We start from the raw sequence: 22,611 nt of genomic DNA, 5'->3' as shown, positions 1-22,611 counted from the left end.
AGAAAAACAGGAGAATCAAACGCAGTAGAAAAGAGGCTCTGGTCACAGAGCCTCAGACTGACTCAATGTGACAGTAAAAACTGCACTCTTAGGAAAGCTGCACAAAAAATGGTGATATCTGTGCTTAGTTTTAAACATGGAAGGAGACTTTAAATCCCAGTGAAGGAGCCAACCTAGGTAACATGGCTCTGTAGAAATTCACAGGAATCCAATTAGAACTCTGACACTGACAGCAAATGTAATGCCTGTCCTTTAGATGATCAGTTTGAGTAAGTGTCCAGCTGGCAGAAGGTGAAAGTCACACAGATGTGAAATATCTAATTTCAGTAGCATATGATAAAAGAAGCTGCTAGACTCAGTGCTGTTCTTATTTGATTAGTCATCCTGGTCTCAAAATAGAATTCACCTTTAGTTCAGCTCTACTACTACAATATACTACAATACAACCCTGCCTGATTTCAATACTGAAATTCCTCTTAAAATACTGAACTGTACAAGCAGCCTCAGGGCTGCCAATGAGATTTTTATAGATATTATTCAAGGGGCATTTACATTTTCAATCTTCATTAAATGTGTGGGGGTTTGTAATGAGTCTAAACACTAGATTTTCACACGGAATTAGTTTTTCATCAAAATACTATTTTCCACTGGAATAGCACCTTTAGAAGCAAGATAGTTGACTGTGCTGGAAACCTAAGTCCTTTACTTACACAAAAGGAAATCAAGAAAGTGTAGGCGGCACCATTTCTTTGATAAATGAACAAACCAATTCAACAAAGCAGGAAACATTTTCCTTTCCTTGGAAATTAATATGTTAACACTGGAAAACTACCTCTTTAGTGAAATCCTTCATAAACAATACGCACTGCAGTTCTCACACTGTATAATTTTAACAATTTATACATTCTGAACATATACCAGGCCTACTCTATTACAGCAGTATGACAGAAGACTGTTGCTTTTGTTGGCATTTCCACATTACTGCAGGTTCTAGTCCAAGTTATGTGCTATAATCATAAAGCTCCTATTCCCAGGACAGCTTATTTCATTTTGGCAACAGCACTAAGACAGTCTTAAGTTTATTTACTGTTTTGTGCCAACAGTTGGCAAAGACAGTGTTCAGGCCAGGCTGGATGGGGCTGGGAGCAAACGTGGTTTAGTGGAAGGTTCCCTACCCATGGCAGAGGGGTTGGAACTCAACGACCTCTAAGTCCCTTCCAACCCAAAGCATTCTACAGAATTTGATGGTATAGCTCTCGAAACGCCCTTCTATGGAGGCCTGGCTCTACTGTGTATCCAGGATATTGAGACTGCCTCTCTTTCCCTCACTTCTGGCTGAACACAGAACTGCAGAACTACTTTGATGTATCAGCATTTTCATCATGCTGGGAAAACTGCAATGCCTTTTTCTTAAAATGCCATTGCCTGAAGCCAAACCGAGACACAAAAATGCACTCACTAGAAGTATGTTTGTTTCTACTTCACAAGCATTCAGACATGCAAAAGCCAAAATGTAAGAGTTCAAAAGGTGTTTTATTTATTTAAATGTCATGATTCTAAGCAAATCATAGAGGGATTTTCCAATCTGGAATACTACACATCTACAGCCTCAACTCAAGGAAAGTACTGAGTACTTTGTAAAGGCTCTTGTCTGCTGATACTGCCTTCCCCAGCTTGGAAAACATGGACAGAGAGATGTCACATGACCCTTAAATGAAAAATAAAAATAATAAAAATAAAAAATAAAAATAAAAATTGAGCATTATCTAGTAATTTGTTTGAAACACACAGAAAATGAATAAATTTAAAGTATTATTGGAATGGACTCCTCCTGAATTAAAATTCAAGCTAACATCAAACATTTTGACCACTGGTTTCACTGGTGAGTGCAGCAAATGATTTCATGTGCATTCTTAAAAAAAACCAAACCCAAGGTCAATACACAAGATGACAAACAGAAGCAGACTGTTCAAATAAACAGCACTTGAGACAGCTGGCATGGAAATTTTAGTCCAAAGATTTGAAGTATGGCAAAGCCATACGCAACTGAAAAAAATAACTTAAAATAGTAAAACAGTATCTGACGACTGCAAATAGTACCCTACTTAGTAATTAGCTTTACCAAAATGGTTCACTGAATTTCATTTGTTTGCCTTAACAATCAGCACATCTAGTACTATTGGTTGGTAGTAAAACCTAGAACTAAGTTTGTTCTGTGGCTTTTTGTTAACCTTACTCTCTGTTGCTATAGTTCATCTGCAAGTATGAAATAAGCATAAGGTTTATTGTTGCATATTTTAAGGGATGACACTATAGCTGCTTTTCTGCCTAAAAATTAGTGATATCTGATAAAATTAGTCATAGAAAGAGTTAAAGGCTAACCATCTCACTCTGAATTACATTACGGATTACGTCTGGGAAACAGATCCATGTTTTCTTTGGATGGACAGCAGAGCATAATTAATGGTCTGCTAGCTGGTATGCTCTCCCCTAAGAAGGCACTGGGTTATAATGCTAGGCACACCCCAAAGTGCCTGTGTAGCACTTCTGGAGTGAAGCCAGAGACTTTAGAGAGATACTGTAACTGGTGATTTTACTATTTACAAAATACAAAAATTTTGAAATATTTTGAAATATCAGCACTTCTGCATTTGCTGACAAGTAGCACAGAAGTTACAGCAATACGTGCAGTACATTTCTTTCAGGAGCTGCAAAGTGCAGGGGAAAAATATTGTGTCAATCACACAGACAAAGAAGGAAAATTACACAGAGATTAGACAGCTTGAAAATGTCTGTAAAATTAGGTATAGGATATACCACTGAATTTCCTTATTAATTTTTTTTATTTTCTCTTCAACACATATTCCATACACTCTTCATAAACTGTCTCCCAGTACCACAAGCTTCTTAAGGCTCTGAAGAAAAAAATTATGTCCATTCTGCTTTTATGCAGAGCTAGTTTTATACAGAATGAGAGTGATGCAGAAGTGTTAGATCTCTGATAGGCAATGACAAACATACCATATAAATTTGGAACAGATAATGAACAGACTTTTGCAGCACAAAATTAAACACAATTGTATGTACTACTGCTGAACGCTGAAGGACATGCAGGGAACAATAATGTTGAAAACCTAAAATAGAAATGAAAGATGGCTTTTGCATTAAAAGGTTTTCATTAGCTATCTGTACAGAAAAAAGTTGCCTGTACATACAATCTCACATTCCTGTAAAATGTGCATCAGCTCAAAACTGAAAATAAACTCAAAATTGAAGGTTCTTAATCCTAAAGCAGATGACCTCAACAAAAAATACAGACATGCTTGATAACAAAGTTAGAATAAAATCAGGAGAAATATGTAAGATAATGAGGTTGTGCAAAGTTTTTCCAGATGCTGATCCGGTTCAATTTCTTTAGTTTTTATTCCTATCCCTGGGGCGTCTCTGAAACCACACAAAAAGCTGTCACTTTGTTTCATATACTTGTAGGTTGTAGTTCACTGCTAAAACGATCGGCGATCTTAGTATTTTAGCACAGAACTATCCTACAGCCACCAGAGGCCACTGCTGTTCTTCGCTCTTTTCCTGCCTGCAGCTGGGCTGCAGCGGGTAGTGAGCTCACAGAAGCCCCAGGCAATGGTCACACCAGCTTCACTCCTCCTTTCCATTTTTATACAGCCAATGCTGTAGAGAAAATTAAAAACAGCACACTCACTTTTTATTGGCGGACAGAATGTGAAATTATCTAAATATTGCTTACCCAACCTTAGCCTTCAGGAAGAAACTAAACCTTGCATTCCAAAAACCTGAATTCATTCTTTGATATGATTAAACTGGGTTGCTTAAGGCAAATTTTTAGATGTAATTTAATTAGGTATCTGAAAGGCTTTAAGAAAAAAACCCCTACATCCATTTGCAACGGAACGAGATAGATGAATTAACAAAGTGATAATTAACATTCAACGATGAGAAAACGATTAAGTAATGCTCTGCTCCTATAGTTTACAGATATCAGTACCCAACCCACCCTGTTTTTTGGTCAGTGATCTGAAGTACCTGACTAACACTACTTGCAGAGTCTACAGAAAGTGACATTAAAGTAATAAATGTAATAAATGAGGACAGGATCATCCAGCCTGATTAATGCATCATATTAAACATGTTTTAATACAGGCTATTGAAACACTATGTAGTTTGATTAATAAAAAACCTGCACATATGGGATGGGGGGAGGAAAAAGGGACATTCTGGAATGCAATGAAAAGAACTTAAGCATTTTAACAGTTTAGCAAATAAGCAGCAGCAAGCCAGTTCAGTGGCAATGGGCTTTGGATCCATTTTTGCTTTAAGACCTGAGTTGCCAAAAATTTTTTTAAAAAGGTACTTTGATCACTGCAGGCAGTATTCTCATACCAGTTCCCTCTGTACAGAAATATACTCATTTTAAAAACGTATTTAAAAATCAAAATTTGCAGGAAACCCCCACAACTCACAAGCTTTACAGTCTTAAATAGGTTGAACCAAAGAGATAATGGAAGAAAAAGAATCAAGTCATTCATCAAAAGTAAGTATTTTGTATTGTTTTATTTATAAAGAAAAAGGTGTAATAAACACCTAATTTTAGATGCTGAACACTTGTGTATTAAACGATGACATACAGCAGTGTCTTTGGTAGCAATGAAATCTATGAAGTGCAGAACGTGCTGTCAAGAAAAGCATATGCAACTTTATTGGTATCTTTCCAGAGAGCGCAGTTCCACTGCACACAAGTTACAAGAGACAGAATCAAACCCCATGGCCTATGACACCAAAAAAATCAGTATTAAATGATCCAGTTTTCTTTTATGACAACTCACACCAAGATCTGGAAAGGGACTATCTGACAAGGCTCACTCACAAGGAGTAACAGGACAAGAGGGAATGACTTTAAACTGAAAGAGGGTACATTAGATACTGGAAGGGAATTATTTACTGTGAGAGTAGTGAGACATTGGCACAAGCTACCCAGAGAAGCTGTAGATGTTCCATTACTGGAAGTGTTCAAGGCCAGGCTGGATGGGGCTTGAAAACCTGGTCTAGTCAAAGGTGTCACTCATGGGCAGGAGCATTGGAACACGATGATCTTCAGGGTCCCCTCCAACCCAAAACACCCTGTGATTCTAAGATCTCCTTGGGCAGCAATTTGGTTCAGGTAACAAAGCTTGGCCAGGCCATAACCAGGCCAAACAATTCCAGCAAGTTCAGCCGGCTTCAGCAGCAAACCCTGCCTGCCCCTGCAGCTCTGCGGGCTGGGGGTGCTGTGTTCCTGGGCACCAGGTGAGTCCCATGTGCTCATGTTTTGCGCCTCTCAGCCTAAAACCAGAATTCATGGAGGGCATGCAAGGGGAAAGCAGGGAACACAAAATAGCCACAGGTGGAAGGACCCATAAGGATCATAGAGCACAACTCCCAGCCCTGCAGATGACAGCCCCAATATCACACCATGACCCTGAGAGCATTGCCCAAACATTCATTGAACTCTGTCAGGCTTGGTGCTGTGACCACTTCCCTATGGAGCCTGTTCCAGGGCCCAACTCTCTTCTTCACCCTCTGGGTGATGAACCGCCTAATATCCAGCCTAAATTTGCCCTGACACAACTTCAGGCCACTAACCACGTGGCTCTGGACGAGTCCTGCTAGCTTTCATGCTCTCACCCTCACAGAATCACAGAACTGTTAAAGAGTTGGAAGGGACCTCTTGTCCAACCCCTCAGCCAAGGCAGGCTCAGCTTCAGCAGGGGACACAGGTACGCGCCCAGGTGGGAACCACAGGCTGGCAGATCCACTGTGCCAAACCCCGACCGGCCCGTTTCCGTTCCCGTCCCCATTCCCAAGCCCGCTCCACAGGGGCGCCCTGCGGGCCCCGCCCGCTGCCGCACCCGGATGTACCGACCTCCACCACTCCAGCCCGGCAGAGGCCGGCGCATGCGCACCGGCGGCCGCCGCCGCCCCTCCTCCGCCCGTTGCCAAGAGCTTGTGTGTGTGGTGTGTCCGTGTGTGCGTGCGCCGGGGGGGGGCGGGAGGGACGGGTTGGGGGCGGCCATGCCGAGGGGGCGGCCCCCCGAGCCCGGCGGGGAGAGTGGCGAGGCCGGCGCCGAGGCAGGTAACGAGCGCGGCCGGGCTGGCGCGATCCGCGCCCGGGGGTGGGAGGCGAGAAGCCTCCGCGGGCTCCGCATATAGTCCCCGGATATGGGGGAGGAAGGCCGGGTCTATTGTGCGAGGGTACAGGCGAGAGGGCGGAGGGGAGGAGAGGAGAGCGGAGGGAGCCGGGCCGGCCCTGCGCAATGATACCGAGCGGGCAGCGGCGGAGCGGGCCGGGCGGCCTCGCCGCCTCCCCGCAGCCGCCCGCCGGAGCAGCGGCGGCCGTGGCTGTGATGGCCGGCGGAGGAGGGTTCCTCGGGCCTGGCCCTCGCCCTCCTCGTCCTGCCGCGGTGCGGGACCCGGAGCCGGGGGAAGAGCTCGGGCCGGCTTGCGGCGGGCGGGACGGGAAGGCTCCGGCTCCTTCCGCTGCTCCTCTCCCTCTCCTCCCGGCCAAATTAACGAGACCTTCGAATAAAGCATGATAAACAAATAGAAAATAGGTTCAACTCGTCCATCTCTCTGATTTGCAAGGACGACGTTATTTTTAAGTTTCTTGTTGCTTTCCTCTAAAAACACCTTTGCAGTCGTTTTCTTTGTGAATACATGTGTAAAAAGCTCCAAACCGTGCTGGTTTTCTCTCCCAACATGTATTAGTCTCACGCTTAAGTTTCAACATTTTTGATTGTATTTTATTGCCATTGATGTCTGGGAGCACTTTCAGGGCAGGATTAGTTTGATGGGCTGGGTTTTTTTGGGGGGGGTTGTTGTTTTTTTTTTTTTTTTTTTTTGTTTTTTTTTGTTTCTTTGACAGCAGTTGGTAGCTGGTGAGTTTTATGGCTCTTTTGTGTAGTTCGTTCCTGCTGATATTACGGTGGTTCTGTGAGCAATATCGAAATAAGATCCACAGACAAAAAATGCCGTGATTCAGGTAGGCCTGAAACCCTCATAAGTGACTTCGCCTCCAGCACAAGCACGTAGCAGTAGGTGTTTGATTGAAATATGTATTTTTTAACAGAGAGAATGGAACGAATTTCATAAAGCATTTCAATACCATGTCTATTTCAGTAATGAAAAATCAGCCAATTAATATTTTTTGTATGTATTTAGAAAATTTTGAATTTTGATTTCCTAATGTTTCCAGATGAGTTCTGGTTCTGCAGTGGGAATGTGTAGGTGAGCCTTCTGTGGAATACTTTTCTGTATAATTGAAATGTGCTGACAGGCAAAGAAAAAGCTGTACTGTTATGTGAGGGTTGGGAAGTTGGGCAAGATTTTTTCTACAGTATGGAAAGCCAGATGGGCCACAGGTTCCTACCAGAAGTTGTGGGGTTTTTTTGTTTTTTTTTGGGGGGTGGGGTTTTTTGTTTGTGGCTATTGATCTCTGCTTTTGATCACTAAGTAAGAAGGATATAAAGAAAGTCCCAAAGAACTTTTGGTGTTACTAGCTTTAGAGGTTGAGGTGGTTTTGTTTGTTTGTTTTATTATTTAAACTAAAAATCTACTCAAAGATCTTCTTAGTACTCTAGTAGTTTTTGAAAGGGTATGCATGTGTCATACATGTGTGAACTCCTGTAGTAATGGCATGATGTACAAATGAGAAAAGGATGAGACAGCTTGAGACAAGCTGTCCAGGCAGCTACAGCCTGGTAGCTTGTAGCTGGACCTTGATCTTAGACTATTTCTGTGGTAAGACGTACATATGGCTGACAAGACTTAATGTGAGTTTCATCACATTCTCCATTTTTCACATTTTCATTTATTTTAAAAGAAGCTTACCAATTTATTAATTATATTTTTTTCATTGAGGTGGTTTGAATGCAGTTGAGAATTACAGGATCTAGGGCTATCACAGGGATTGAGAGACAGTTGCAAGGATTGTCCTAAAAAGGCAAGTCTTGTGGATTCTGGTGGGTTTGGTCCTTGAAATTTCAGGAGTTTGGGAAAGCAAAAAATGTTGGCAAGCAGCACATTTTTTTTTTCTGTACTTCTCTGTGACAAAAAAAGGTCATGAATGAGGAAGCTCTGACTGAACGGGACAGCTTGAATCTGGGAAATGTATGTTCACAGGACATTTGGCTGTTTGTCCTGTTCAGATACAGGCTTTGAAAACTGGTTGTGCATTTCATGGGTTTCACTTTTACCAGGAAGAATTTTATTTAGAAAACAGGTGTTTGCAAAAATAAGTTTTGTATCTTTTGCTTAGGAGACTGCATTGGTTTAGATTTTTTTGAAGTGTGGTCCTTGGAATTCCTACAGCCATGCTGTGCTGATGTCTCATGGAAATGTTGCTTTTGTAGTTGTACAGTGTCTGTTTATGGTAATTCTGTTTTGGGAGAAAATAAAGGTGAATCAATAATGTTTCATGTAGCTTTCTTAGTCTGCTTTAACCACCATGCATGCCAAAGACTAGAACAAGTTCTTTGATCTAGGAAAATTAAATATGTTGGATAAGAAAAATGAACTCTAGGCAGCAGTAGTCAAAATAATACCTTGACCTCAATAGCTGATATTTTAAAAGATCCTTTTCCTTTTTTGGTATTATATTGTTTTCCCAAAACCATCTTGCAATTTTTTTATTTATTCATTTTTAAACTCAGTTGAACTACTCAAATTAACCTCTTTGATCAAAACTGAAACATGCTAGGTTCTGTCTGAGCATAAGGAGACCCTTCCTTACTGTGAGGGTGACTGAGCACAGGCAGTGGTTACACTAGGGAGTTGTGGAATCTCCTTCCATAGAGAGGCCCTTTCTGATTTTACCTGTGATGTTTGTCACTGACTAGCGGCAACATGAAATGGGCAGTTTTGACTTTTGCTATCTGATCATTTTCAAATAGCGGGAAAGGAATGCTTTGAACAGCAAATGGAAATATTTCGGGGTGTACTGAAGCAGTTTTTAAGCCTAGAGTGTATGTCCTTTATTAAACCCAAGGGCTAGTTTGAAACAAGTCTGAACTGAGTTCCTTTATGAGTGCAGTTAAAACTTGAGCATTTCATGTCTTCAGAGGGCCTGAATTGTAACACGTGAAGAGTGATAAATAGTAAATAGACAAAGCTGGGAAACGCAGAGATGGCATAGCTTTAAGTCTGCCTCTGCAGAGCTGGCTGTATTTTGCTTGCTGCTGTGAGTCCTCTAGCAGCATTTCGGGTGTGAGTACATTGAATTAGGGGAAAATCAATTTAGAGGCTTTACATCTCCGTTTATATTACTGAAGAAAAATGAAACTTGAACACATCAGTTAAATCTTACCAAATTTTTGTTATAGATTATTTTAGTAGTTGTGTGTTAGGGTTTTATGTGGTGACCTCTGACTGACAAGAGAAGAATAGGTGAGTGATGTCACGCAGGCAAGAATGAAGAGGTTATGGTACAGCTTGTGTGGTGTGCTCTAAATCTCTTAAAAACAATAGGTATAGGTAATTTCTTTGGAAAACATGCAGCAGGAACGTCTGCTCAAGCTTTTGCCTTAGAAAATGTTCATAATTAGGCTTTAATGGTGATACTCTGGTATCTCACTGTTCTGCAGTAAAAAAAAAATCCACATTTATGTACAAAGGGTCGTGTTGGGTGATAAAGATGATAAATTTGGATTACACTGGTTCGTCACTAAACTTGAAATAATATCCATGTCTTTTCCCAAGTAATCTGTGCGGTTGAATAACTTGGGTTCTGTCTGTGTGTTAGCTTCAGTTCTTGTTCTGTCCCTTGTCCATAGCTTTCCACCAGTTGCAGAAATTTTATTTCCTATTCCATCTGTGCTGATACCTTCATACCTCATTTATTCCCATGCATTAAGTACTTCCAAATATAATTAAAATTTCTATTTGAGATCTCTCATATCCCTCTTTTGATTTTTATTGCTGCACTTGGATTATTGTCATTCTCCGCAAGAGGGAAGACTATGTAGTAAATAATTTAGTTCATTCAGAAGTTTCTGTTAGCAGTGTAGTGGCTGGGCACAGGTAAAGGGCATGGCTTCACACGTGAGAAATACAAATCATGTGAAAACAAACAGCTGAAAAATGGTATGTTCATATATGCTTATGCATATGCTTGGTATATTCATATGAGCTGTCAAAAAAAGTATAATTCTTGTTTTGGAGTATTTAGCAATAAATATAGCAATATTTACCTAAACGTCAAATGAAGCTTTCAAAGTTGGTGAAGGAAATGCCAATTTTCAGTTGTCTGTGTAGGTTAGGATGATGTGGATGGTGTATCTGTGTGGTGGGTTGGCCTTGGCCAGCAATTAAGCACCCTCCAACCACTCGCTCACTTTGTCCTGCAGTAGGGTGAGAGAAAGAATGGGAATAGCAAGAGCAAGAAAAAACTTGTAGATTAAGATGAAGGCAGTGGAGGAAATAAAGGGGGAAAGTTAAAAAAAAAAAAGGTATAAAACCCCCTCCAACGAACCAAATTGCCAACCAACAAAAAGCCCAACCAGGTGGTGCAAAGGTAAATGTTTGCCATCACTCACAGAGGTGCAGTCTGGTGCTCAGTGTCTGGGCCAAGAACACTACCTTGGAAGAACTATCCCTGTTTTGTACTGCTGAGCATGACGGTTTATGGCTTGGAATATCCCTTTGTGTTAGCTCCAGCCTTTCTCCCACCCTCAGCCTACCCACTGTGGGGGCAAAGTGAGAAACAGAAAAGGCCTTCATGCTGTGCAGCGCTGTTCAGCAATAGCTTAAGCAGTGATGTTAGCAGCATTGTTTTAGTCACATATTTGAAACACAGCACCATATGGGCTGATAGGAGGGAAGTTAACTCTATCCTGGCCAAACACAGTGCAACCTACTTAGCATCTCACTGGCTGTGATGGAGCTGTGAATTCTGTGTCCTCAGACAGTTAATTCAGGCGTCTCTGCAGCGAAGGTGCAGCAGTGTGGCTGTGCTCTCTGGACTCTGCTCCTGAAAGGAGTGCACTTTGTGTTGGCACATGTCAAGTGACTCACCCCTGGATGTCTGTCCTAGCAGTGTGTTCCAGATTAAGTGTTGACCAAAGCATAATAAAAATACCTTGTCTTATATGTGCGAATCTTGATTGATTTCTGGATTCTTTTGAGAGTTAAGTCCTTCCCCTGCTCTTCCCAGCAGGAGTCAGAAGGAATGCCTGCTGTTTGTTTAGAGTGCTGAGCTAGATTTAAACTAACCTGTTGCTTTTATGATTGCAGAAATAAGCAAAATGTTTTAATGATTCATTATCATTTGTGTTCTGTGAGCTCAAGTGTAGTATAGGAAATGTCAGTATTGCCATCCCTGTTTTGTTCTCTTGTCCTACCACTTTCTTTCTGCTCATAAATTAGTAAATAGGTTTTGATAGGGTCAGACCCTTTTGTCCCTAGGCTTGCTAGCTGCCATTTAACATAAGTGACAAGTTTTCACCCATGAATTTTACAAGCTTGAGTGTTTGTTTGCAATGTCCTTTCAGTTGGATTCGAGGAGGTTATTAGAGATCTAATAAGGCTGTGCTGCATTCACAGCTGAATGAGTCCATCTGCGCCTTGCAGAGAGGGCTGTGGGCTGCCATGAGGCACAGTGCTGCTTACATAAGGAGAGAATGGCTGGGAGCGCTCTAATTCTGTCTTCCTCCTTCCACATTGAGTTGTCATCAGTGGCTTCTAGCAGAGAGCACCTGCTTGCTGACTCAGCTCCTGAGGTCAAGTGTTGGTGAAGGCTGTGTCACAGCTGAATTCACCCAAAGTGTTTATTGCTGCTCTGTGAGGGACGATAAATTCAGGAAAGACATTACAGGTTGTAACATTAGGAGTATTCAAGTAAGACCATCTTTAAACTGAAAGTTTGTTATCATTGATAGGTACTTTGCAAATCTGATTCTCCTATTTTTGGCACATTGGACAAACTGTAAGAATACAGACAAAAATATGTTTGACAGTGCATGTTGACAAAGATGTGTTTGATGGTACATAATGAGCTAAGTGCTCCCTGTTTAGGTTAATTGTATTGATGCTTGACTGTCCCAAGCTGTGAAGGAATGAGGTTGATCTATGTTGCAGCTAGACTAACATGCAAATTGAAAAAAAAAAAAATAGAAAGTGAAGGTAGCTTCCACACAGTATTTCTATGCAGCTAATACTAATAAATGCAAATGTTTGAAACTTTCCTTCTGTTCAGCAAGGTTTATAATTTGTTGTAGTGTGCAGACCTGAAAGAATCCTTTATTTTTCAGGAGGTTTGTTACTCAGACAGTAATTTTCTGTTTTCTCTCTCTGTGTTTGTTTACAGATATTAGTAAGAAGCTGCTCTCTAAAAGAGCATGCCAATTTTTCTTGTGATTGTGTTGATGTTATGTACTTAATCAATTAATGTCTTCTTGAACTAAAACCTCAGACTTTTAATTCTGTGGTTTTGGCTTGAATGGCATTCTGAATTGCATTAATTAATTAAAAAAGCAGACTTGTGTTTTCATTTGCCAGAGTATACCTGGCAATAAATAGATTGTTTTATTTGTGTTTCTAATACTTATATTTTTCTGAGAGCATAAGCATCATATTGGCTATTAATGAGATTCTTGCTAATATGATAAATTATAAATGTCCATCAAATGCTGTGTAATTATGTCCATATTTTGATTTTTTTTCCCTTGGGTACCCAGGGAATTAGAATTCTTGCATTTTTTTTTTTTTGACAAATTTCTCAATGCATTTAAAAAATACAGGATTCGTGCCCCGCTGTTGGTTCCTTAAACTTGCTGTCTGCTTGGTTTTTTCGTATTTAAAAATATTGGTCTTTAAGATAGGTTCAGTATTTTGCAACATTTGGCTTGTTTGATGATCCATCCAAGCTGATGCATCATAAGCATTTTTCCTTCTCATATAGGGAAAGATTATTTTATTGCTGATTTATGTGAAATACAGTAGTGTAGGTTATTACTTTGACTTGTTATGAAAGAGGTATCAGTGTAAAGTTTTCATTGGGATACTGATTCTTCTAACAAATAGTGTCAAATGGTTATTTCATTTTTGAAATATTTTTTTAAGTAACATTGAAATTAAAACAGTCCTGAGTCATACTTCATGAGGCTGTGACATCTGCCTGAAAAGTCAAAATATGGCTCACTTGCTTGTTACTTCTTTAATTGACAGTGTCTTTCCTGTTTTTATGTCCTCCTAATTCTAAGTGCAGTTTAACAGTTTAGGCCTTGCTGTTACCCAGTTGTTTGATTTCAGGAGGGATATTTTTTCTGAATACTCTCCTTGTCAGTAGAAGAGTAAGCTATAAAATCGCTTCCTACGTCTTTAATAAAAGGGAGCTGTGCAACTTGCTAAAATATCCAGTATTTAGTGGGTGATAGAGGACCAGACTGTTTTAGTGACAATACAAAGGAAAACAGACACTATAGTCTCATCTCTCCCATAGGCTACTTCAGACGTAGTGTTAATGAATAAATGAGTTTGTGTTTTAATTTAAATCTGTATTTGATAACAGCCCTGCCCTTTGAGGAAAAGTGAAGCAAATGAACTTTCAGAATTCTTTAATGTCCAATCTGGACTGTTTTAGTGCACGTACTGGCTGTAATACCTAGAACAGACTTCAGCCTGATCTCCCAATAGCTGAGCTTTTGAAGACTTCTGGAGTCCAACCTAAGTTGATCTGCTGTGCATTGTCCTTAAGGATTTCTGCACCAAGAGTCTTCTTCCAAGAGAAGCTGGACTTCACAGTCCGTTGGTGATTCTAGAGTCTAGGCCTGATTCTCCAGTTGAGGAGTTGCATTTTAGTAAAATGGTATGCTCTGTCTTGCCCCTCAAAAATGTACAATTTATTCCACGCCTGTGATCCTGCCCTGAAGTCTCATGTATCTGTGATCCCATTGGCCCAAGTCTTATTCCGTGCCCACTTTGAATCTCCCTGTTAAGCTGTGTGGGGAAGACCAGACGCTCTCTTAGCCCCTTCTCTCCCTAGGCTGTCCCTCTCTCCCCCTCTCTCCCCCTTCCCCCCTTATTCCTCAGAAACCTTGTTGCTCCCGGGAGTGGGACCCCAATAAACCCTCATCTAATCAGCACCCTCAGAAGCTGTGTGGAGTCTCCTTGCCTGCCTGCTGCTACAGCAAACTCTCAGCTTAGGGGGCTCCTCCAGGGACTCCCCAGGGAGCCCCCCCACCCAAACAAACTGCAACACCCAATGTCTTTCCTTTGCTGTTTAGCATTTTCTATATGGTGCCTTCTATTTCTTCTTCCATGGGATCAGAGTGCCTTTGGGAAGGTGGAAGAGCTTGGAGGCAGCTCAGGATTTATGAACATCCATGAACTAGTCTGAAGAACTTTGTGATGCATTGGCATGGGATGTGATATGTTCAGCTCCTCATTTTTATAAGTTCAGGCTGGTTTTCTGTTCTTTTCTATTAAGATTATTTTCTATCTTAAGATTATGCATTTGTTGCCACTTTCTATTTATTTTAGTGGTGGTTATTCCTGTCTTTTTACAGAAAAACTGAAATACTTTCAGGTACTGCATCAGGTGGTCTGATTTCATAGAATTATAGTAATCAAATTCTGTTGAAATATTACAAGATACTTAATTTTTCATCCTATAGTTAAACTCCTTCTACAATTGCAGAAGAAAATTCACAGCCTGTAGATTAATCAGTATTGGTCAATACAGATATGATACACATTTTAATAAAAATGGTACATAGATATATTAGTGGCCTAAGACTGATGCCATTTGGCAGTATTGTTCAGAAACTAGTGAGTGTGTTGGGTTTTTGTTTCAAAGTGTAGAGAACTTAGCACCTTTGATGATGTCACTGCTACATTTTTGCTACTTCAATTGCTTCCACATTGTTTTTGCACATTGCCTAGTGCCTTTGATCTCAAGAGTGAATGTTTAAAGATAATAATCTCTTTGGTTCAAGGAGAAGGTTTGAGGGCCTTTGGAAAGTCATGGATTGGATCATTTTTCAGTTGTCAATTTAAAGTGAGAGGCCAGGCCTACATGGGGTTGAACAATTACTCCTTTTTCCAGGGGAAAGGAAAGCCTTGTGCATTATGTTTTCATATAGCCCAAGTATAGGAGTAGGTTTTTCTTTCACTTCTCTTGTGATGCCATTAGTTACAGAAACTGATTTTGTGTCCTTTTTCCTACTCAGGCATATTTATCACAAGATTGCTTAAAGATTTGTGTCTTATAGTTAAAGCTGTGATTTTCAGCTTTGGAAGAAATGTGGCCATTTCAGGGTTGTTATTGATAGTGTCTGCATACTATGAATTTATAGTCTATTAAAGGGTGCAGTAAGTATAAGTTTACATATGATAAAGATAAGTGATGTTTGCATCATTCTGTTACAGAGAAATATTTGATAACTAAACTTTGCAAAGCAAAATTTAATTGGGTCACTTAGTCCAGGAATGGGAAGTGCAAGTCCCTAGGGCATTGGTTTTTGTTGTGATTTCTTGCCCAGAATAAATTGTGCTGAAATGTTTCCTACAGCTTCTTCAACTACAAGCTTTTAAAGTTTATGAGAATTTTAGCAATGATCAGGACATAAGGTACTGATATTTTCTTTCTCCGTGTAAATGCTGTGGTGAATGAGAGATGACTTTGAAGTGGGTGGAGTAGCATGGAAATACTATATGAACTATATAATCTTAAATTTCCTCAGAGGAAATGTAAACAGGATGCTGTAAACTTCTACTTGTGTTTTTTGTTACTCCCTCTGCCTAGTTCTTACATACATGAAGAAAAGTACTGACTTAAAGAGAAACATCAGAAATGTTGCATGTCTAGATGATAAAATCAATGTTCCCTTCTTTTTGTGTTCTGTTTGTTGATGCAGTTTTAGTTGTGGCAGTTTGAAACTGAATTCTATAGATTTTTTCTGCTTTCGTGACCCTAACCTGCAGCACAAGCTCACCCCTCCTGCCTGTTGCTTTTTCTTAAAGTTTTTATTAAATAAAGATAACTTCTTTAGTAATACAGTACTATCTCAAATGTAAAATGTGTTTAACTTCCATGGATAAATATTTTTCTTATATCATAAAGTATTTATAGGATTGAATTCACTAATTTAAGCAGGAGGATGTAGAAGCTTGCAACTTGTGTATCAAAAGTTACATGACTGTAGGAGTTCAAAAGAAAACTGTTTGGGCTTAGACTGGGTCTGTTTAAAGAAAAATACATTTCTTTCCATTGAATTAATATGTACACACTTAGACTTGCAGTTTATTGCATCTCTCTTAACTGTTTGAAACATTGGTGTTGGGTTTACAACTCTAAAGGTTTTAAAATGGGTTTTAATAAAGTTTTTGTAATGCCAGAAAGAGAAGAAAGAAAATATGTGTAAATTTCTCTTAGGGAAAGAGAGAGCAAGAGAAGGGAGGGAGGGCAGAGAATCTGTGTAGTCAGAACAGCTGACTATGTAATTTTAAAAAACTTTTTTAGAAACATGTGATGTAATATTAAAAGTAACCCCTGGCACTATCTTACTCATACCTAGTGTCTTTTGCAAGGTTTAATTTTGTTTCAAACTTGATGGGTGTTTGTGAAGCACAGAAAGAATTTATTTCCAATTACTGTGAAAAGGTGATTATTTATGTCTGTTATTTATGTCTGTGGTGACTGGCAGTTTGAGATGTGGATATATTTGGATGATCTTGTGTCAAGAGAAGCAGTAATATTTGTGCCTGAGATCTTCAGGATCCCTTAAAGTTACACTGTTGGATAAGTCAAAAATCTTAGAGGAATTGGAATAATTGCTGCTTCAAAATATTGTTCTTTACAATAAATTAAAAGTAGATAAAACATGACTTCATACAAATGTTTTATTGCTTGTTTTGTAGATGATGTTCTGACACCAACTACAGAGAACGGTAATTTTCCCTACCAAGTACCCAACTTCCATAAGTGCGAGATTTGTTTGCTGTCTTTTCCAAGAGAGACCCAGTTCCAGCGCCATATGAGGGATCATGAGCAAAATGACAAGGTATGAATTGTGCTAGATACAACCAGTGTACATTGATAGTTTCATATACTGTCAAGTGAAGCTAACACAAGACATCTTTTTCATTTCTTTTCAGTCACACCATTAATAATTATTACTTGGGGACCTTAGAGTTTTGTGACATACCTCTTTCATGTTTTCTCATGTTTCCTTTGAGATAGGACTTTCCTTTGATGCCCTTTAATTGGATTGTTGTTTCCAGATCAGTAACTTCTAATTTTAGCCATTTTCTTTGATTTATAAAGTACCCAGGTGGATGATAATATGTATGAGTTTTTTTTCAATAGAGTTTGCAAAGTGATTCTACACATTAGCAATAAAAAAGAAAATAATGCTTATGTTTATTAAAGGATCCTACTAGTAAACTAATTTAGTATGTATGTATTAATGAGTGGATTAATGCCATAACTTTAGCTGATTACAAATCAAATTTGGGAAAGAATGAGAAGAATACCAATATGTGATTAAGACTGGACTGGCTTTTTAAATGAAGCTTTTGCTACAAGTTGTATCTGTAATATGAGGCATTTAATTTATTTCCCTTGCTTTCTAGTTCACAAAGCTAAAACTACTTACATGTGATAGGAAAATAGCTTTCTTACTTTTTGAGGTAACCCTAAATACAGATTAATTTTCACAAAACGTATCACTTGGAGATAATTCACATATAAAAATAACAACTTACACAAGTTTCAGTGTTGTAAAGTTGATAAAGTTAAACCCATGCTATTGCACACTTATGTAAGAACCTTTACATCCAAAAGTTAAAGTGCTCTTAAAGAATGAAAATTGGTTTTGCAGATACCAAGTGAAGAGCATTCAGGCCTAGTATAAACCAAGTGTTTTGCTGTTTTGATTATTAGTTTACTTCAGGAGATTTCATAGAACTTCAGAATATGCTGAGTTGAAAGGACCCACAAGGATCATCCAGACCAACCCCTAGCACTATCCAAGAGTCACACCATGTGCCTGAGAGCATTGTCTAAATCCTCCTCGAACTCTGTCAGGCCTGGTGCTGTGACCACTTCCCTGGGGAGCCTGTTCCAGTGTCCAGCCACCCCCTGGGTGAATCATGGTCACAGTTAAAATAGGAAAATGTATTTCTGTCTCCTGCTCATTGCTCTCTCCTGCTAACTTCACTCTTTTCGGACAGTCTCAGTTTTGAGTCTCTGGTTTCCTTAGTTCCCCTTCTTTCTTTTCCCTTTGGGTTCTTACAATGCTGTATTTGTATTTTCTCTAAGGAGATGCAAAGAAGATAAAATAATTAATATTGGTATTATTAAGCATCATTATCCTGTGTAGATGGTTGACTTGCTCTTTCTTAATGTTTGACATTTTGATTTGTATGTTTATATGTGTCACTCAGGGTACATATATGTTCTGGTTTGAAAGCAAAACCAGTGAGAGACTTGAAGTCAGAAATACGATTTTTTAGGAAAAGGGAAAAGAAAACCAAAATACATACAATAATATAAAAGAAAAACCACTGACAAAATCAGAATACAACCTGACACCCTGCTGGTCAGGGTGTTGGTAGCAGTCCAGTTGGATTGATGGCTGCAGTGCTCCTGGAATGGCAGATGTGGTTTTGTTGGAGCAGTGATCCTGTAGAAAGGGTGTAGTCTTCCTCTGAAGCTCTAGTGGAAAAGACACCTGTCCCTCTGGGAATCCAGTGGAAAGACTGACTGCTCTGTCCCAAATCCCAGATTATATCTGGGTGGGGATGCTTAGCTCCTCCCCCCGGGTGGGGCATCTCACAATGGGCTGATATCATTCTGTGAGTCAGGTGGTGGGTCCTTGATTGCCCCTTAAACAGAAATGGCTCAGAAGGAGTTATCTCTCAGTCATGCAGAAAGGCTTTGATGGGCCCATTAACAGGAGATAAGGAAAAACAATGCCCCTCCTGGTTTCAACAACTCTTGAGGATGGGAACAGAATACATCTTAATATTGTAGCCTAGGATAATATAGCTTATGGGAAGACTGAATTTCGTCTTTATTTTTGTGATTTTAACAAACAGCCTCACCGATGTGACCAGTGTCCGATGTCATTTAATGTTGAATTCAACTTGACACTTCACAAATGTACTCACAATGGCGAAGATCCTACATGTCCTGTGTGCAACAAGAAGTTCTCCAGGGTAGCCAGTCTGAAAGCACATATAATGCTACATGAGAAAGAGGAGGTACTTCGTTAAACTTTATAACTTAATTTTGAAAAAATATGTCATAGTGGTTGTATTTAATCCCTTATCTGTATGCTTTAGGTTTTGTGTAAATTTAGATTTTGAATAAATGATTTTGTTCTGAAGAAATATAAGACTTTATGTGGGGAGTCTGTTTTAATATTAGTTACAGAAATTAATATCCTGATCATAAATAGGTGTTCCCATGATGTCTTTGTGAACAAAAGGAACTTGAGCATATTTGAAAGATACCATATCATACTATATATAAACATTAACTGATTGGTTATTTGCACATACTTGTATTTTGAAGATACTTCTGTGACTTAATCTACATTGATAAGCTCACACATAAGAAATAATGTTTGGTGGCTGATGTCATGGTGAGGCACTCTCACCATTCATAGAAACAGATGAAGCTGTTCCCTTATCTACAGCTCCCACCTCTGTTTTTTGAGTGGTTTGTTGTTTTGCTTCAGAGTACTTGTTCCTTCCCCTATCAAAATTCCATTTTTCATTTTGATAGAGTGTTGGTTAAATTCTTAGCAGTTAATACATAGTGGTGTATTTTGCAGACTTTATAGTCTTTACTGCATTACTACAATTGCCAGAGTTGAATGCACTGCCCAAAATACCAAGTTTTTGATAATGTAATTGCCTCTTCCTCCTGTTAAGGCTTTTTTAAAATTGCACTTTGTGTTGGAGAACTGGAGCTGAATCGGGAATGCACTTTTATTGTCCGACTTCTAATCACAAATGTAACAGTGGTGTGTTTCTCCATGCCAGTTGCTGACAGCTTACAGCAGTTTTGACCTGTGAGTTGGGGATAATAGGCCTGTGTGCACTTTTCCCTAAACCAGATGCAGGACATGCCATCTGAGATGGTAGAGATTGTATTCCTTCTTTAATCATTTTAGCTCCTGTTTTGTCAGGTACACAGTCAAGTAGGCAGCCAAGTTAAGGGGACTACAGTCCAATTTACTATATATTAATGTATCTATATGATAAATGGCTTAATTGGTATTATTAAGGAAACTTGATTTATGAATTGCTCAAAACATCAGAATAAGGAAATTAAGTATCAAGAAAGACACCTGAGGGTGGTTTTTGGTATTTATTTCTACCACTAAGTGATTTTTCATGTGCTTCAGCAGTGCTGATTTTGCTGCTTTGTTGCAGATGTCAGAAGAATAGGCTGTGTGAAGCCTTCCAATTTAAAATTCCATCTGCAGCTTGAAAATTGAATTTATAAAAATATGAACATATTTCAGTTGCTAATGAATGTGTTTCTTATAATACCCAATAGTTTTGTGATAAAACAGAGATGAATGTAACAATTAATTCACATAAAACTGCAGGAATAACTTGCACAGTAATTATGCCCAGGACCTGTGGGAGAGCTGGAATTTGAACTTGAAGCAGAGGCTGTTGGTGATGGCACTAGCTGTCATTGAGGGGTTTTCCACAACGTGCAGGTTAACAAGTATTGGTGGAGCACATTCTCTCTCCTGTCCGCACTTCTTCCTTTTGCTGTTAGAAGGGTTAAAAATTGGAAATCAGAGCAAAGGTGCATATACTTTTAGGGACATACATAGAGGTTAAGAAGATTGCTTCACAACATGAAATTTGAGGAACTTTAACCTTGTGCTGTGCTGCGTCGGGCAGCTTTATCTACAGACAAATGCAGATGGGAAAGAACAGAACAGCTCTAGTGAGATTTGGGAGAGTGGGTCTGCCTGTGAAACTTTGATTTTTGTGATTGATTGTTCCATATGAGAGGTTCTAGAAGGAATTTTCTGGGCTATTGATACTGAGCTTGCAGGAGACTGTTTTCTCCTCTCATTCTTTGGTGATTTATGTGTGATATACTGGTGTGAGGGAAAAACTTCATATTTAAAGTTACTCACTAATATGGGGTAGCTTTCTCTTGAGAAGTCATTAAGAATATATTTGTGCAAATATGACCCATCTTCTTGAGAATTGTTGATCCTTGTCCATTTCCTCAGTGGAAATGACCAATGGTTTTCATTGCTATATTTTGCACTGGCAAGTTAGAAATGGTGAATAAAAAACTGAAACACAAATTATTTATGCACAGGACCTGTGCATTAGAACTGCTACTATGTCTTTTTTTTTCATGAACATGAAGGGCTTTTAGGCTTTAGGAACACCTTAATACGTTGAAAAAATTAAAACTGATACTTGGCGGATATAAAATGAAAATTCCTTCATTATAAGATCCTCTTGGTTTGGGTTTTTATGTTTTACTTTGTGTGATGTTGGGGTTTTGTTTGTTTGTTTTTGTTTTTTTTAGAAATGTTCACTGTATTTTATTTGTACTGTCTAATAATTGGTGAGTAATGATCTTTTGAAAAAGTGCAGATTAAAATCCTTTACAGATGCTGGGAGTCACAAATACAAAACAGGTGAAGATCATGAGTTCCTAAGTGTTCTTCAGATGTTGCATCTGGTAAGATAGGGAGAGTTAAAACAGGCAGAATCCAATGAGTAGAGCTTTAAAAATTTTTTTTTCTGAGTTTGGGAATTTTGCGTATGATCACTCCTTCTGTTTAGTGTTAAAACGTGATTTACCCATAGTGAGGTTACAGTGTTCAATTACTTGTTCTGCGCGTGGTTGTGATTTTTTTTTGTTTGCTTGAGGAGCAAAAAAATACATCTGGTATTGCCTATAGCAAAGTCTGTTGGTGTGATATATAGGTGGGTTTTTTGTAGTTTTTCTGCATTACCGTGGTCTTGCTTTCCTACAGCAAATTTTACAGTACTGAATAGAACAATGAAGACTTTAATTGTCTCAAATAACTTCATCTTAGGCTATTTTTTTTTTTTGTAGAAGTTGCTTAACAAAATATGCGTATTTGCAACATGATACATATGCATGTCTGAAAAATGCCGAGAAGTGATTCAAAATCCCTCAGTTTTGAGGTTCATGAGCTTGGCATAGTAATTGTAGGTTTCCCTTAATAAAATTTTTCCCCACTTTTAGAAATCTAAAATCGTAAACTAAATTTGTTGTGAATGAACAGTAGATGCCCATAGAAGTATTCAGGTTTGAATGTATCTCCTAGAAAAAGGACAAAATTAGTTATTTGTTACTCACTCTGTAACTTGAATGCAATAATAATGACCTGTAGGGTAGATTAAACAAATAATTTTTGAATTGGTAATTAATTTTATTAAAGGACTTCAGGTTTTGAAGCTTTTGTCTGGAAATGTGATACTGCAGATTTTTTTTTCAGACTTAAAGAACAAACTTATTGTCAAAACAGTCCAAAAATAATGTTGTATACCTGTGTTCCTCTTGATTGAAACATTCATGTTAATATC

The 22,611-nt window shown here is 39.0% G+C and overlaps 1 protein-coding gene across 6 annotated transcripts in view; it reads left to right on the top strand.

The window, feature by feature from the left end:
- The first annotated feature begins 5,990 nt into the window (after positions 1-5,990).
- Positions 5,991-22,611, top strand: part of ZNF236 (zinc finger protein 236) — a 74,628-nt gene continuing 58,007 nt past the window's right edge. For 5 of the 6 annotated variants that reach the window (XM_041408100.1, XM_041408104.1, XM_041408099.1 and 2 more), the window contains exons 1-3: positions 5,991-6,142; positions 16,921-17,063; positions 19,102-19,266. In XM_041408100.1, the coding sequence (XP_041264034.1) occupies positions 6,082-6,142; positions 16,921-17,063; positions 19,102-19,266 (369 nt within the window). In that variant the 5' untranslated portion in view covers positions 5,991-6,081. Of the gene's footprint in view, positions 6,143-6,959; positions 7,049-16,920; positions 17,064-19,101; positions 19,267-22,611 lie in introns of those variants that run through there. The other variant, XM_041408103.1, reaches the window with a different exon arrangement.

This window comes from Onychostruthus taczanowskii, unplaced genomic scaffold, assembly GCF_017590055.1.
Source record: "Onychostruthus taczanowskii isolate IOZ18803 unplaced genomic scaffold, ASM1759005v1 scaffold29, whole genome shotgun sequence".
In the NCBI taxonomy this organism is placed as follows: domain Eukaryota; kingdom Metazoa; phylum Chordata; class Aves; order Passeriformes; family Passeridae; genus Onychostruthus; species Onychostruthus taczanowskii.
The sequence above is the reverse complement of the archived record's forward strand: the minus strand, read 5'-3'. Positions and strand labels throughout refer to the sequence as shown.